At 42.6% G+C, this 14665-nt stretch overlaps 1 protein-coding gene across 1 annotated transcript in view; it reads right to left on the reverse strand.

The window, feature by feature from the left end:
• The window catches only part of LOC124789313 (chitooligosaccharidolytic beta-N-acetylglucosaminidase-like), a 325333-nt gene that overhangs the window by 77044 nt on the left and 233624 nt on the right, over positions 1 to 14665 (reverse strand). The window contains exon 4 of the mRNA XM_047256627.1: positions 9293 to 9520. Coding sequence (XP_047112583.1) covers positions 9293 to 9520 — 228 coding nt within the window. The remainder of the gene's footprint in view (positions 1 to 9292; positions 9521 to 14665) is intronic.

Consider the following 14665-nt stretch of genomic DNA (forward strand, 5'->3'; position numbering starts at 1 on the left):
ATTTTGCATAAATAGATCGGTATATGACAGTATTTACTTTACTACATGTTGTTAGAGGTAAATCTTTGTCCTTGGGCAGTTTGTAGTACGAGTTTGATGTGCGAGGATGGAGTACAAGTTATGTATGGTGTGTTAGCATGTTGGTTGATTGTAATCAATATTGTGGAGAAAAATGACTGAAAATATAACTATTCAACAACAGGAACTCCACCTGCGTTTATATTATTTAAAGAAAATGAAGCCAGGCATCCTCTAGACCAGTATATAAAGTTGCATTTCAGAATGGACTATGAGCCCCAACTTTCAACGAAGAAGAAGAGTAAAAGATGAGTATTATGAACACTGTTCATTCAGATTCCACCGTTGCTACCTCTCCCTGCGGTCTGTCACCATTTCAGTGTGCAGTGAGCAGCCGCCCAAATTTAAGCTTACTTCAAAATTAATGAATCTATTTTGGGCTACAAGAAGATAGTGATGGTCAGAAGCTGCACTGAATATTTTTACACATGAAGAACTAAGAGCTGTTAATAAATAAGTAAGGAGAACGAAAATTATGCACCATATCACCCACAATATATAATGTACGCATACAAGCGATAGTCTTCTTTTTATTTTGTCAGTATGGGGATCAGGCCTTATAGCCTGTTCCAGGCTCACCAACTCTACCTTGGTTTTCCCACACTCCTTCTTCCAATAGGATTATATTACACTGTTTGTCTAGGGATTCTCTGAAGTGGCATACGCAATATTTGCTCTTTCCAGTTCTGTTTTCATTGGATTCCTTTTTTAGCTAATGACTGTACCCCCAGTTGTTTCCTTATTTCTTCATTTCTTATTCTGTCTTCTATTGTGCAGCCTTTCATTGATGTAAGGAACTTAATTTCTGATGTTTCAAGTTGTCTTAGGTCTTTTGATCTTCATATCCAACTTTCTGCTCCATATAGTAATGTGGGTACTGACATGACATTACAAAATTTCACTTGGGTTTTTCTTCTAGTTTTACCCTTCACTGTTCTTTTTATCATGCAACATATATGTTGATAGTTTTATTATTTATATCTTTCACTTCTTCAAAAGTTATATCACATCCTAGATACTGGAAATGGGTCACCTGTTTTATTATTATATTCTTGATTATCATCTTAGTTCTTAGTCCTTATGGGGTATGAATCTTTAGATTATAATTTAGACTTATATTGTTTAATCTATGTATGGCAATTTGTAGTTTGTCTTCACTATCCTGTGTAATTACCAGGTCGTTGGCAAAAAGTATCGTATTTAGAAATTTGCCTGGCCCAACTCTTATACTTCCAGGTATTCTGTCCATCATCCATACCTGACCAGGTCGTCGATGCAGATGTTGGACAGTTTAGGTGACATACTTCACCCTCGCACTACTCCCGAACAGTAGCCATAAATTTTGATCATCATCTCGAAAATTAAATATACATAATTAATTTTTTGTTTGTTGCAGATACCTACCTGCTGTGCTGGTACGCATCAGACAGTACCTGCTAGGGGAGCCAAAATAAAATGGAGATGCCAGCTGGTATGATGTAGTATCAAGTGGTAATTCTGGTGCACAAAGAGCTGCGAATAACGATGGAGGCATTAACGGAAAAGAGAAAATCGGTCACGGATCAGGTTTCAACATGTAGCATGACATTTAGAACATGAAGAATGTCGCCACCTGTTAGTTCAGCGACTGCTCACGCCCATTCAGAAACCGTCCAACGAACTGAGGCAGCAGCGGGAACGTAGGCAGCTGTATCAGGACAACCCAGATGAATTCTTCAGACGACAAAGATGAAACCCCGACCATCGTCAGGGAAGGCAAGGCTGGGTGTTTTTTTGGGAATGAATCAGTGTGGTAAGAAGTAAAATCGTACAGCATGGTTGGCTGTAAGACCCTGAAGGACAGTTTGTACCACCTAATTTGAAAGGTTTTCCCTATCCTTTGTGCACACTAGCATTTCCTCTGCGAAGTATAACAGTTGTGTGTTAAGTGTATTTGATATGTGTAGATGACTACAATGGGTCTATGTGTACTGTAGTGCCATGTTTGCGTTGTATGGTGACGACAGAAAGGAGAGGGTGAGACTCAGTGTCGGCACATAGCCTATTTCTCTCGAAAAGAACCAAGAGGGTCACAAAGCTTAACTACCCATCTAACAGACATATCACCATCAACCATCCCACGGCTTCACTCCATGAGAGACGTCGAGAGGTATGGATTTAATCCGTAATGTTGACGGAAAGTCTGGTGCTCAGGAACTCTGTGCAACCACCTCTCCGGCCCAATGGCGAAACGGCAATAGGAAACCTGTCAACAATGCGTGATGTACGCAGACAGTTACCGATCTATCATAAGGCCATGCATGATGTTGCTCAACTTTGATGCTCCGACAGGAACCAGTGTATTCAACGAGACATGGCCGTTGGCTTTGGTGTGGTGTCAAGAGGTTATACTCGCAGGGCCAAATCCTCAAAGGAGCATAGTAGCGATATCCCCTCACGAGCTTACAGAAGGCTCTCAGGACGATGTATCGTAGGAAACTGTTTCTGCTCGAGAGAAACGTCCCAACTTGCTCTGCACAGGACACAGTCTCATATAACTACTTCTTTGGGCTGTCAAATTTCGTCCCATTCCCCTATACTCCTTAGATGGCAGTCAGTGATTCCTCTTCTTTCCTCGGATGAAGAAACCATTGAATGGCAGGTATTTCCAGAATAATGATGAGTTGCTTCTCAATGTGGAACGTTTCCTGAACACATGCAATGCAGACTGCTATAATCGAGGTCTCCATCAAATCATCCGTTGTTGGGTTAAACTGTGTCACGTTGAATAGCGGACAAGTGGAGAAAGACCAACACGATCACGCAGTTTCACGTGTCGCAGCCTGATTTGCTCAAAATGATATATGTTTGTGACTACTACTACTGGGGCAGTTTACATCTATATCTATGTACATACTCCACAAAGCACCGTATGGTGATTAATGGTGTGTACCTTGTACCATTACTAGTCATTTCCCGCTCTACTCGCAAACTGAGAAAGGGAAAAACGACGGTATATATGCCTCCACAAGAACCTAATTTATCCTATGTTACTTACGTGGACCTTATGTGAAATGTACGTTGATGACAGTAGAATCCTTCTGCAGTCAGCCTCAAGTGCCGGTTCTCTAAATTTCCTCAACAGTGTTTCGCGAAAAGAACATCGCGCTCTCCCCCCCCCCCCCCCCCCCCCTCCCCCCAGGGATTCGCATTTGAGCTCACGAAGCATCTCTATAATCCGAAGAACGTCCAATAAGTAACGCAACACATTTTACGTTTGTCAAATCAGATTGGTTTTATTCAGGATTCCCCAACCTTTTGCCTACAGAACCCAATTTTTCAACATAATTTCCGTTCACTGCGACCACCTTACGTCACCTTATTGGGGGAACCTGTAAGCCCACATGGGACGACTCTACTGGTCGATGTCAGAGACAGCGTCTTGTTGCATGAAGGGAAGGTTCACTATCTTTTGATTCAAAAATCGATTTTTTAAATTGCATTTTTTGATCCATAAAGGTGTTTAGAATCTACCACCGAAACGGTTTTTCCGAGTACGGAACGGAAATGTTGGTTATTCGCGGTTGAACAAAAAGTGCACTTGCCTCAAATCGGCCTTTTTCACGCACCAGTTTTTTTCTTTAGAGGACGAGTTATTTTACCGGTGCTTGGGAGGAAACGCACAACATTCAAATGAAAGTTTGAACCGTGTGTTTGGAAGTTAGCCCCCAAGCATTTGCATTCTGGTGCGAAGACTGTGGAGATTGCGACTTTCCTGGCAGTGAGCAGCTTCAACGAAGGGTACTCAGCAATCCTGAAGACCATGATAACGATGGACGTCACCCTGGGACTCTATTCGACGCAGTTCGCCAAGCATTCGGACGACCACCGGATTCAAGCGGCCGAAAACCGCTTGTCACCGGCAGTACGAGCGGCTCTGGAGCAGCGCAGGATGGCTCAGATCCAGCAGAACGCCCTCTATGAGGAAGAGGAAGGACTAGTTTATGGACCCGGAATAGCAGATTGAACGTACGTTGCATAATATGGCATTTATATGTAGTCAAAACTTCAAAAGCGTTTTTCTCGAAATGACTTTCTTTTTATCGCGCGGTGTGGTAACTTCAAATCTGCAGAACCGATTGGCATGATTCTTTGTTTCCGACGAAGCTAATTAAATTGTCTAGGAGTTGTACCACTTTTATTCAGATACATCAACTATAAATAGTTTTACTTGGCCGACGAAAAAAGCCTATTTTTTTCAAATGGCCGCCATTTTGTTTCCTATGGTCCAAATAACTTAAGCGTGGTACAACTCCTAAAGAATCTTATATACTTCGCTAACGCCAACTCAGTTTTGATTTCAGACGAGCCGGTTGACCTGTGACATACCGCGTGTGGAGGTCTACATCGAAATTTTGTTTCGTTCCGGCGGCACTTCCGCCTTTGCTCTTCGACATTTCCGGCCAAAAATTCCAGTTTGAAAAGGAAATATCAATAAACATTTTGACCAAATTTGACTTGATATCTGTAACACATCCAGAGAAAAATATTCTCAAAGAACATGCTTTTTTCGGGCCAAAGATAGTAAACCTCCCCTTAATAATCTATCATCCGCGTACTTCTTGTTGTGGGGTGCGTCCTTCACTCGACCAAACAGATGGATGTCGGAAGGTGCGAGATCCGGGCTGTGAGGTGGATGAGGAAGAACAGTCCAGTGAAGCTGTGTGACGTCGCCTCGGGTGTGCAGACTTGTGTTAGGCCTTGTGCTTTCATGGAGAAGAAGAAGTTCTTTGGCATTTTTAGGCCGATAAACACGCTGAAGCCGTTTCTTCGATTTCCTGAGGGTAGATACACTTAAGAGCTGATAATTGCGCCATGACGGAGGGCATCAAACAGAATAACCCTTCCAGAGTCCTAGAACATGACTGCATGACTTTACTGGTTGAAGGTGCGGCTTTGAACTTTTTCTTCAGAGGAGAGGCGGTGTGGTACCACCGCATGGATTGTCGTTCTGATTCCGGTTGGATGTGACCAGCCCATGTGTCATCGCTTGTGACGATGTTCGACAAAAAATTGTCACGATGAGCCTGGTAACTCGCACGCAATTCTGCACGGATGGTTGTACGTTGCTTTTTATGGTCTTCTGTACGGCGGCGCGGAACCCAGTGGGCAGACAGCTTTGAATATCCTAACTGGTGGACATGTGTATCAACACTACCAACAGAGACGTCCAGTTGTGGCGCGAGGTGTTTGATTGTGAATCGATCACGTCGAATGAGAGTGTCCGCACGTTCCAACATTGTAGGAGTCACAGCAGTGTGCTGCTGGCCGACACGCGGTAGATTGGACAGGTTTGTACAATCTTTTTGCGATGATGACAGACACCTGGCCCAACGACTCACTGTGCTTTTGTTCACTGTAGACATTCTAAAAGTGCCCACGAATAACTGCAGTGCTCTGATTTTGCGCCAAAAGAAGCCCGATGACAGCTCTCTGCTTGGAATGCGCCCCCATTACAAACGTCACTTTGAAGTCTACGAATAGCGCAGCAACTTATAGGAATTTCGTGAAACTATAGGGGCTGAAGCTGGAATATTCCACCATGCTTCACAATAAACTCCAGATTTCTTAAGCCGAAACTGACCGAGAAAAAAAATGTATTGCATTGTATATTGAACACCCCTCGTTCTTGTATATTGATCGAACCTACTGATTATGAATCTAGTAGAACGTGTCTGAATTGATTTAGTTCAAATGGTTCAAATGGCTCTGAGCACTATGGAACTTAACTTATGAGGTCCCCTAGAACTTAGAACTACTTAAACCTAACTGACCTAAGGACTTGACACACATCCATGCCCGAGGCAGGATTCGAACCTGCGACCGTAGCGGTCGCGCAGTTCCAGACCGTAGCGCTTAGAACCGCTCGGCCACCCCGGCTGGCGAATTGATTTAGTGTCTTCCTTCAATTAGACCTCTGCAGATCCGAAAAATTCAAACAATAGACAAGAAAAAGCCACACTATTGTTGTAGACGCTGTCTCCCCTGTAGATGGGCCACACCTTCCAAAAATTCTCTCAACTAACCGAAGTTGACCGTTCGCCTTCCATACTAACGTCCTTACGTGCTCGTTCCATTTCATGTGGCTTTTCAACTTTACGCCAATTTACTTAACCGATGTGTGTCAAGCAGTGACCACTGACACTGTCTTGCCACATCAGAGGATTGTCTTTACTGCTCAGCTGCATTAATTTACATTTATCGACATCCACATCTACATCCATACTCCGCAACCCACTTGACGGTGTGTGGAGGAGGGTACTTTGAGTACCTCTATCGGTTCTCCCTTCTTTTCCAGTCCCGTATTGTTCGTGGAAAGAAAGATTATCGATATGCCTCTGTGTGGGCTCTAATCTCTCTGATTTTACCCTCATAGTCTCTTTGCGAGATATACGTAGGAGGGGGCAATATACTGCTTGACTCCTCGGTGAAGATATGTTCTCGAAACTTGAACAAAAGCCCGTACCGAGCTACTGAGCGTCTCTCCTGCAGAGTCTTCCACTGGAGTTCATCTGTCATCTGCGTAACGCTTTCGCGTTTACTAATTGATCCTGTAACGAAGCACGCTGCTCTCCGTTGGATATCCTCTATCTCTTCTATCAACCCTATCTGGCACGGATTCCACACTGGTGAACAATGTTCAAGCAGTGGGCGAACAAGTGTACTGTAACCTACTTCCTTTGTTTTCGGAGTGCATTTCCTTAGGGTTCTTCCAGTGAATCTCAGTTTGGCATCTGCTTTTCCATTTTAAATCACTCCTAATGCGTACTCCCTGGCAATTTATGGAATTAACTGCTTCCACTTGTTGACCTGCTACATTGTAGCCAAATGATAAAGGATCTTTCTTTCTGTGTATTCGCAGCACATTACAGTTGTCTACATTGAGATTCAATTGCCATTCCCTGCACCATGCGTCAATTCGTTGCAAATCCTCCTGCATTTCAGTACAATTTTCCATTGTTACAACCTCTCGATATACTACAGCATCATCCGCAAAAAGCCTCAGCGAACTTCCGATGTTATCCACAAGGGCATTTATATATATTGTGAACTGCAACGGGCGTACGACACTCTCCTGCGGCACACCCGAAATCACTCTTACTTCGGAAAACTTCTCTCCACTGAGAATGACATGCTGCGTTCTGTTATCTAGGAACTCTTCAATCCAATCACACAAATGGTCTGATAGTCCATATGCCCTTACCTTGTTCATTAAAGGACTTTGGGGAACTGTATCGAATGCCTTGCGGAAGTCAAGAAACACGGCATCTACCAGGGAACCCGCGTCAATGGCCCTCTGAGTCTCGTGGACGAATAGTGCGAGCTGGGTTTCACACGATCGTCTTTTTCGAAACCCATGCTGATTCCTACAGAGTAGATTTCTAGTCTCCAGAAAAGTCATTATGCTCGAACATAATACGTGTTCCAAAATTCTACAACTGATCGATGTTAGAGATATAGGTCTATAGTTCTGCACATCTGTTCGACGTCCCTTCTTTAAAACGGAGATGACCTGTGCCCTTTTCCAATCTTTTGGAACGCTACGCTCTTCTAGAGACCTACGGTACACCGCTGCAAGAAGGGGGGCAAGTTCCTTCGCGTACTCTGTGTAAAATCGAACTGGTATCCCATCAGGTCCAGCGGTCTTTCCTCTTTTGAGCGATTTTAAATGTTTTTCTATCCCTCTGTCATTTATTTCGATATCTACCATTTTGTCATCTGTGCGACGATCTAGGGAAGGAACTCCAGTGCAGTCTTCCACTGTGAAACAGGTTTGGAAAAAGACATTTAGTATTTCGGCTTTTAGTCGGATTAGCAAGTTCCGAAACACAAATTCTATCAAAGCCATCTTGTAGCCTCTTACAGTCATTCTACAACGATAACTTCCCGGACGCTAGATTAAGAAAAGGCAAACCTAAGTTTCTAGCATTTCTAGACTTAGAGAAAGCTTTTGACAATGTTGACAGGAATACTCTCTTTCAAATTCTGGAGGTGGCAGGGGTAAAATAAAGAGAGCGAAAGGCTATTTACAATTTGTACAAAAACCAGATGGCAGTTACAGGAGTCGAGAGACATGAAAGGGAAGCAGTGGTTGGGAAGGGAGTGAGATAGGGTTGTAGCCTCTCCCCGATGTTATTCAGTCTGTATATTGAGCAAGCAGTAAAGGAAAGAAAAGAAAAATTCGGAGTAGGTATTAAAATCCATGGAGAAGAAACAAAAACTTTAAGGTTCGCCGATGAAATTGTAATTCTGTCAGAGACGGAAAAGGTCTCGGAAGAACAGTTGAACGGAATGGACAGTGTCTTGAAAGGAGGATATAAGACGAACATCAACAAAAGCAAAACGAGGATAATGGAATGTAGTCGAATTAAGTCGGGTGATGCTGAGGGAATTAGATTAGGAAATGAGACACTTAAAGTAGTAAAGGAGTTTTGCTATTTGGGGAGCAAAATAACTGATGATGGTCGAAGTAGAGAGGATATAAAACGTAGACTAGCAATGGGAAGGAAAGCGTTTCAGAAGAAGAGAAATTTGTTAACATCGAGTATAGATTTAAGTGTCAGGAAGTCGATTCTGAAAGTATTTGTATGGAGTGTAGCCATTATGGAAGTGAAACATGGACGATAAATAGTTTGGACAAGAAGAGAATAGAAGCTTTCGAAATGTGGTATTACAGAAGAATGCTGAAGATTAGATGGGAAGATCACATAACTAATGAGGAGGTACTGAATAGGATTGGGGAGAAGAGGAGTTTGTGGCACAACTTGAAGAAGGGGTCGGTTTGTAGGACATGTTCTGAGGTTCAAGGGATCACAAATTTAGTACTGGAGGGCAGCGTGGAGGGTAAAAATCGTAGAGGGAGACCGAGAGATGAATACACTAAGCAGATTCAGAAGGATGTAGGCTGCAGTACGTACTGAGAGATGAAGAAGCTTGCACAGGATAGAGTAGCATGGAGAGCCGCATCAAACCAGTCTCAGGACTGAAGACCACAACAACAACAACAACAACTTCCCGGACATCACAGCATAATCAGAAAACAGCCAGAGACTGCTGCTCGCGCTGTCTGTCAGGTCATTTATGTATGCAGAGAGTAGACCTAAGTTGGGTACTATCAGATTTCCTGGTGGCACACCTGGCGGTACCCCCGTCTCTGACAATGTCGGACACTTACCGTTGGAGGCGACGTCCAGGGTGTAGGTCTCGTCGGTCTCCCAGCTGAGAGCCTGGGGGCGGTCCCTGGTGAGCACCGTGACCAGCACGTCGGTGCCCGCCCCCGCTGCCGCCCCCGCGCCCGCTCCCCCGCCGCCGTGGCCGCCGCCCCCCGCCAAGGCGTGCTGCAGGTCTCGCACCCAGCGCCGAGACGCCGCGTCCGCCAGCTCCTTGCCCTGTTCGCCGGCCACTGTAACCCAAACACCCCACGTCGTGATAGCGCCTGAGGCTTCCCACGATTTTACAACTGACGATTCTGATGGATATAACAGATTGGAGAGAAAATCACGTGTTGTATTACAGTGCGCTTAAACTTAATAACAGCAAATCAAGTGTAGTCTTAGAAAGGTCAGCTAATAAAATATTTGTGGACATTAATCACTGGTTCATAGCCAATTATTTGTCACTAAACTTTGAAAAAACACACTACATGCAGTTCAGAACTTGTAAGGCGTGTCCCACAGGTATATGCCTCACATACGATGACAAGCAGATAGAAGAAGTGGACAGTGTTAAATTCTTGGGATTACAGCTTTATAATAAATTCAACTGGGAGGAGCACACCACAGAACTGCTGAAGTGTCTTAACAAATTGTGGTGTGCGTACTTGAGACCTTCGGTACACACACCATCAGATTATTTGACTTGTCGCTCTAACGAAGTAGGCGAGTGTCAGCAATATGTCTCGTGGTCTTATCGTGGCGTGTTTATCTTCTGCCATTAGGTCGGACGATGGAAATGCCACTTGCACGCTTAGAGTAGCAGATTGACGGTGACCAACTTTAAACAGAACTTGATTAATTTCCACACACATTTATTAAAATAATAACAAGCATAAAAATTACTTAACTTGGTTCTGGATGCTATTTACAATTGACAATCTGAAGTTCCTTTGGTACTGGTACGTTGATCTTATTCTCGCATATATCTCGGATACTTGACAAAAGTGTCTATACATTTATCTTAATGGCCATGTACAGGAATATGGTGATCTTATTAGGCGCAGACTGAAACTTGACTATAGACTGGTACAGACAAATGTAGAACTCTTACAGACTGGTACAGACTAATGCAGACTGTTACAAACTGGTGCAGACAAATGGAGACTGACGAATCGGAGGTCTGTACACTCGTTATAGTACCTCATGCGTTCATGTATCACTGCGCGAGTGTGATCCGTGAGGAGAAAAGGTTCTACGTTAGCAGCAATCTCATTGGCTGCATTACATATTAATACGTGGATCGGCGGAAGCAGAATTTGGTCTGTCTCTATGGCAGCACCATCTCGTAGTGCGGAGACGGACGAGCGCTGCGCCTGCACTGTTGTGCTTAGCGGGGCGCGCTCTGGTGGTAAAGTTGTGTACGCACTGACTATGCGGAACTATGTTCACAATACAAACCTATATCTGCAATGCGAATTGTGTCAGACATAGGGGATATAAAAATGAAAAAGCTGGCATACTATGCTTACTTTCATTCCATAATGTCATATGGGGTTATTTTTTGCAGCAATTCATCAAGCCAAGCAAAAGTTTTCTGGGCACAAAAACGTGCAGTAAGAGTTATATGTGGTGTGAACTCAAGAACATCCTGCAGAAGCCTGTTTGGGGAACTAGGGATACTAACTACTGCTTCCCAATATATTTATTCTTTAATGAAATTTGTCATTAAAAATATATCACTTTTTCAAACAAACAGATCAATTCATGCAATCAATACTAGAAATAAGAATAATCTTCACAAGCATTTAAAGTCACTTAGTGTTATACAAAAAGGTGTGCATTATTCAGGAACACACATTTTCAATAACTTGCCAGCAGCCAAAAAAAGCTTAACAACCAATGAAATTCAGTTTAAGAGAAGCCTAAAGAATTTATTGATGGCCAACTCCTTCTACTCCATTGATGAATTTCTCAGTAGAACCAACTGATTTGTGTGTATATATGTATTTCAGTACAATGTAACTTTTGCACAATTTCAGTGCAGTAATGTGTTTATTGTAAATAAGTGTGTGTGTGTGTGTGTGTGTGTGTGTGTGTGTGTGTGTGTGTGTGTGTAAGTAAGTACAATCTAACTTCCGCATCAGTTCAGTGCAGTAATGTGTTCATTGTAAATAAGTATTTAGTAGTTGTATTACACGTTTATTACCTTATAAACAAGTAAAAAAAATTTTATTTTAAATTCAGTGCATTAGTATTTGTAAAATGATTCTTTCATATAGCCTTCATTAAAACATGACGACCATGCCACTTGGGACCTGTGGAATGGTACATTAGCTCATTTGTTTGAGTTTGTAAATATTTGTTATGTATTGTTGTTTTTCTGAGATGTCCTACATCATGGAGGACCTCCTCACTACGGATCAATTGGAATGAAAGTAAATCTAATCAAAACAAGAGGACCCTCCATGTTGTAAATCACGGATTTTGATGCGCTTCAAATATGTTGTAGAGGCACTTGCCCTGAGTACCTGGCTATTCGCTTTTTTAGCGACGGGCCTTGGTCGATTTTGAAGTTCATTGCGCGTTTAATATACCCTTAACGTTACATTCAATCCCTGCAAGTCAACGTAGCCCAGCGATAAAGGTTCACGGCTACCGCCCTCGGGGTACCGTGTTCAGATCCTGCTCGTGTAATTTTTTTTTTCAAAATCGCCGAATTTTTCAATTTTATTTCAAAGAATATTAACAAGGTGTGCGAAATTATAAAGATATATTCAGTTATTAATTTTTCTCTGTGATAAAATATTACAAAATCTTATTTTTCATCCTCCATGTTGCTTGATGTGCCAGAACAGTATTGTGGGTGATATTTATCATAGAAACAACCGAAGCACAAATTTTCGCAGCACCACGTCCATTTTATGAAAGCAACCGTCTTGCAGGAGCACGGTTTCTTCATGAGCGATACCAAGAAACACAATTCTTTTGCATTCAAAAAGATTTTTCTTTCACCCGCTAATTTCGATGCGAACCATGTGTATCTAATCATGATTTCAAAATCAGGTGCGCTGAATTGATGTAGGATTAGCGAACATAATATTATCAAACCATCCCTAGAAGCGATCTCTCTATTGTCTTTCATCAAGTCGGGAGCATAATGAATAATTTTCGTGAAGATTTTCACCTGTCGGTAAAAATAAACACCGCAGGGCTGGCAGTAAGGAGTGCACTTCGGTGGGTCCACTTTTAGGGTGCAGGTGCTCGCTTTCCTTTCATCAGTGAATAGATAATCGTATAAAGTTGAATCGGTTTGCCTTCCTCACGAATCGATAATGTGCCAAAAAATTTCTGTCCCACGTACGGAAGAATTACACAACGCAAAAATTCTTCTTACACCAGTTTCGTGAACTTACCGGATTTCGTGCAGGACACGACTACATTTCTGTATTTCCTAGTTAATTCGTCTACTCGTTTTTGAACGTCAGGGCCAAATTTTCCGGACGGTTCTTGCATACATAAAAAAAAACATGTGGGTATAGGATTCGAACACTGTACCTCCAGCACGGTAGGCGTGAACCTTTACCGCTGCGCTATGGTAACTTGCTCGGAGTATATGTAATGTTACGGTTATACAAAGCGCGCACAGTCACACTATATAAGCATGGAAGAATGGACGAGACATTTCAAATACATTCTCAACAAAGATGTTAGATAAGGAGCACAGGTAGCAGGTCAAGAGCTCTCACCGCAAGAGATGCCAGCCTGTTCCCCACTCACTCCAAATGAGGTCCGAAACATCATTGAATCAACAAAAAGGAAGAAAGCAGCGAGGCCGGAATGCTTTACAACGAATACCTTAAAGACACAGCCCATCTGCTAGCACCAACCTGGACAAAACTTTATAACAAATGCACTGAAACAGCAAAAATCCCAGGCCAGTGGAGAAAATCAATAGTAAGGGTAATGTACAAAGGGAAGGGCGACCCAAAGGACACAAACAAATACCTCCTCGATCGATCATTAGTGAAAAGGATGCTCGACGAAACCCAGGGAAGAGACAGCGTCTGGACGAGGATCATAAACTCCATAAATGAATGGAACGAGATAAGGATCTCGGACAACCTCGACCTGTCTGAACCAATAAGGCAAACAAACGGAGTACTCCAAGGAGACCCACTCCTGTTCATTCTGGCAGCTAAGGACATTATGGAAATCGCTCAAGACGAAGATGTCGAAGCATATGCCTACGCGGATGACATTGTGATAGGCTCAAAAAACTTAAAGAAACTACAGGAGACTATAGAAGACGTGGAAAAATGGTGCACAAAACACAAGTTCGTAATCAACACCGACAAGACGGAAATGATGGTATTCAGACCAGGCGGGCAAATCCCAAAAACGACAAGAATTGCACTACAAGGAAAGCAAATATCTATCACAAAAGATTACAAATATCTAGGGATAACACTCCAGCCGTCCGCAAAGTGCTTGACTAAACACACAACAGAGAAAGCGACACAAGCCATCAGAGCGATAAACGAAATAAGTTCCATCAGAACACAAAATCTAGACACAGCTATGGCACTCTCCAAATAAAAAATAATACCGATACTGGCTTATGGGATAGAAATCATATGGATACACCTAAATGAAAAGAACTTAGAAACATTGGAAAGAGTAAAAGCAACCTATATCAAAAGAGCATTAGGGGTAGCAAAAACACAAGATCAAGATTAGTCTACCTTCTCGCCCAAGAATCTTTTCTCATAGAGGATCTAAGGACAAGGTTCTTACTTCCCAACACATCAGCATCGGAGAATCTACTAAGATCACTACTCAAGAAAAGAGAGGAAGTACCAACGGAATTCTATGGATCCGGGGGCATGATCGACCGCACTTGGACAGCAGCAAATTTTGAGATGAGACACGTACTTACAAGACTCTCAGTACACGGATTCCACCATGATATTTGTGCAGATACAACATACCACGAACCGTCAAACCTTTGCAAGTGTACGCTATGTAGACAGTCCCGTGAGAGATACCGTATAGAAATATTCAACATGAGGACCAGATCAATTACAGACTATGCAATAAATGGTTCAAATGATAATCTGTTATAATACCCACACTGAATGTAATCTACTACTAAGAATTATGCAGACACTCAATACATCCCTGTAATTCATTTCCAAATGATTGTAATCTAATGTATAATTATAATGGCTATTTTGCTGCAATAAATAGTTTAAATAAACAAAGCGCGCAATGAACTTCAAAATACACTCCTGGAAATGGAAAAAAGAACACATTGACACCGGTGTGTCAGACCCACCATACTTGCTCCGGACACTGCGAGAGGGCTGTACAAGCAATGATCACACGCACGGCAC

This window comes from Schistocerca piceifrons, chromosome 3, assembly GCF_021461385.2.
Source record: "Schistocerca piceifrons isolate TAMUIC-IGC-003096 chromosome 3, iqSchPice1.1, whole genome shotgun sequence".
NCBI lineage: Eukaryota > Metazoa > Arthropoda > Insecta > Orthoptera > Acrididae > Schistocerca > Schistocerca piceifrons.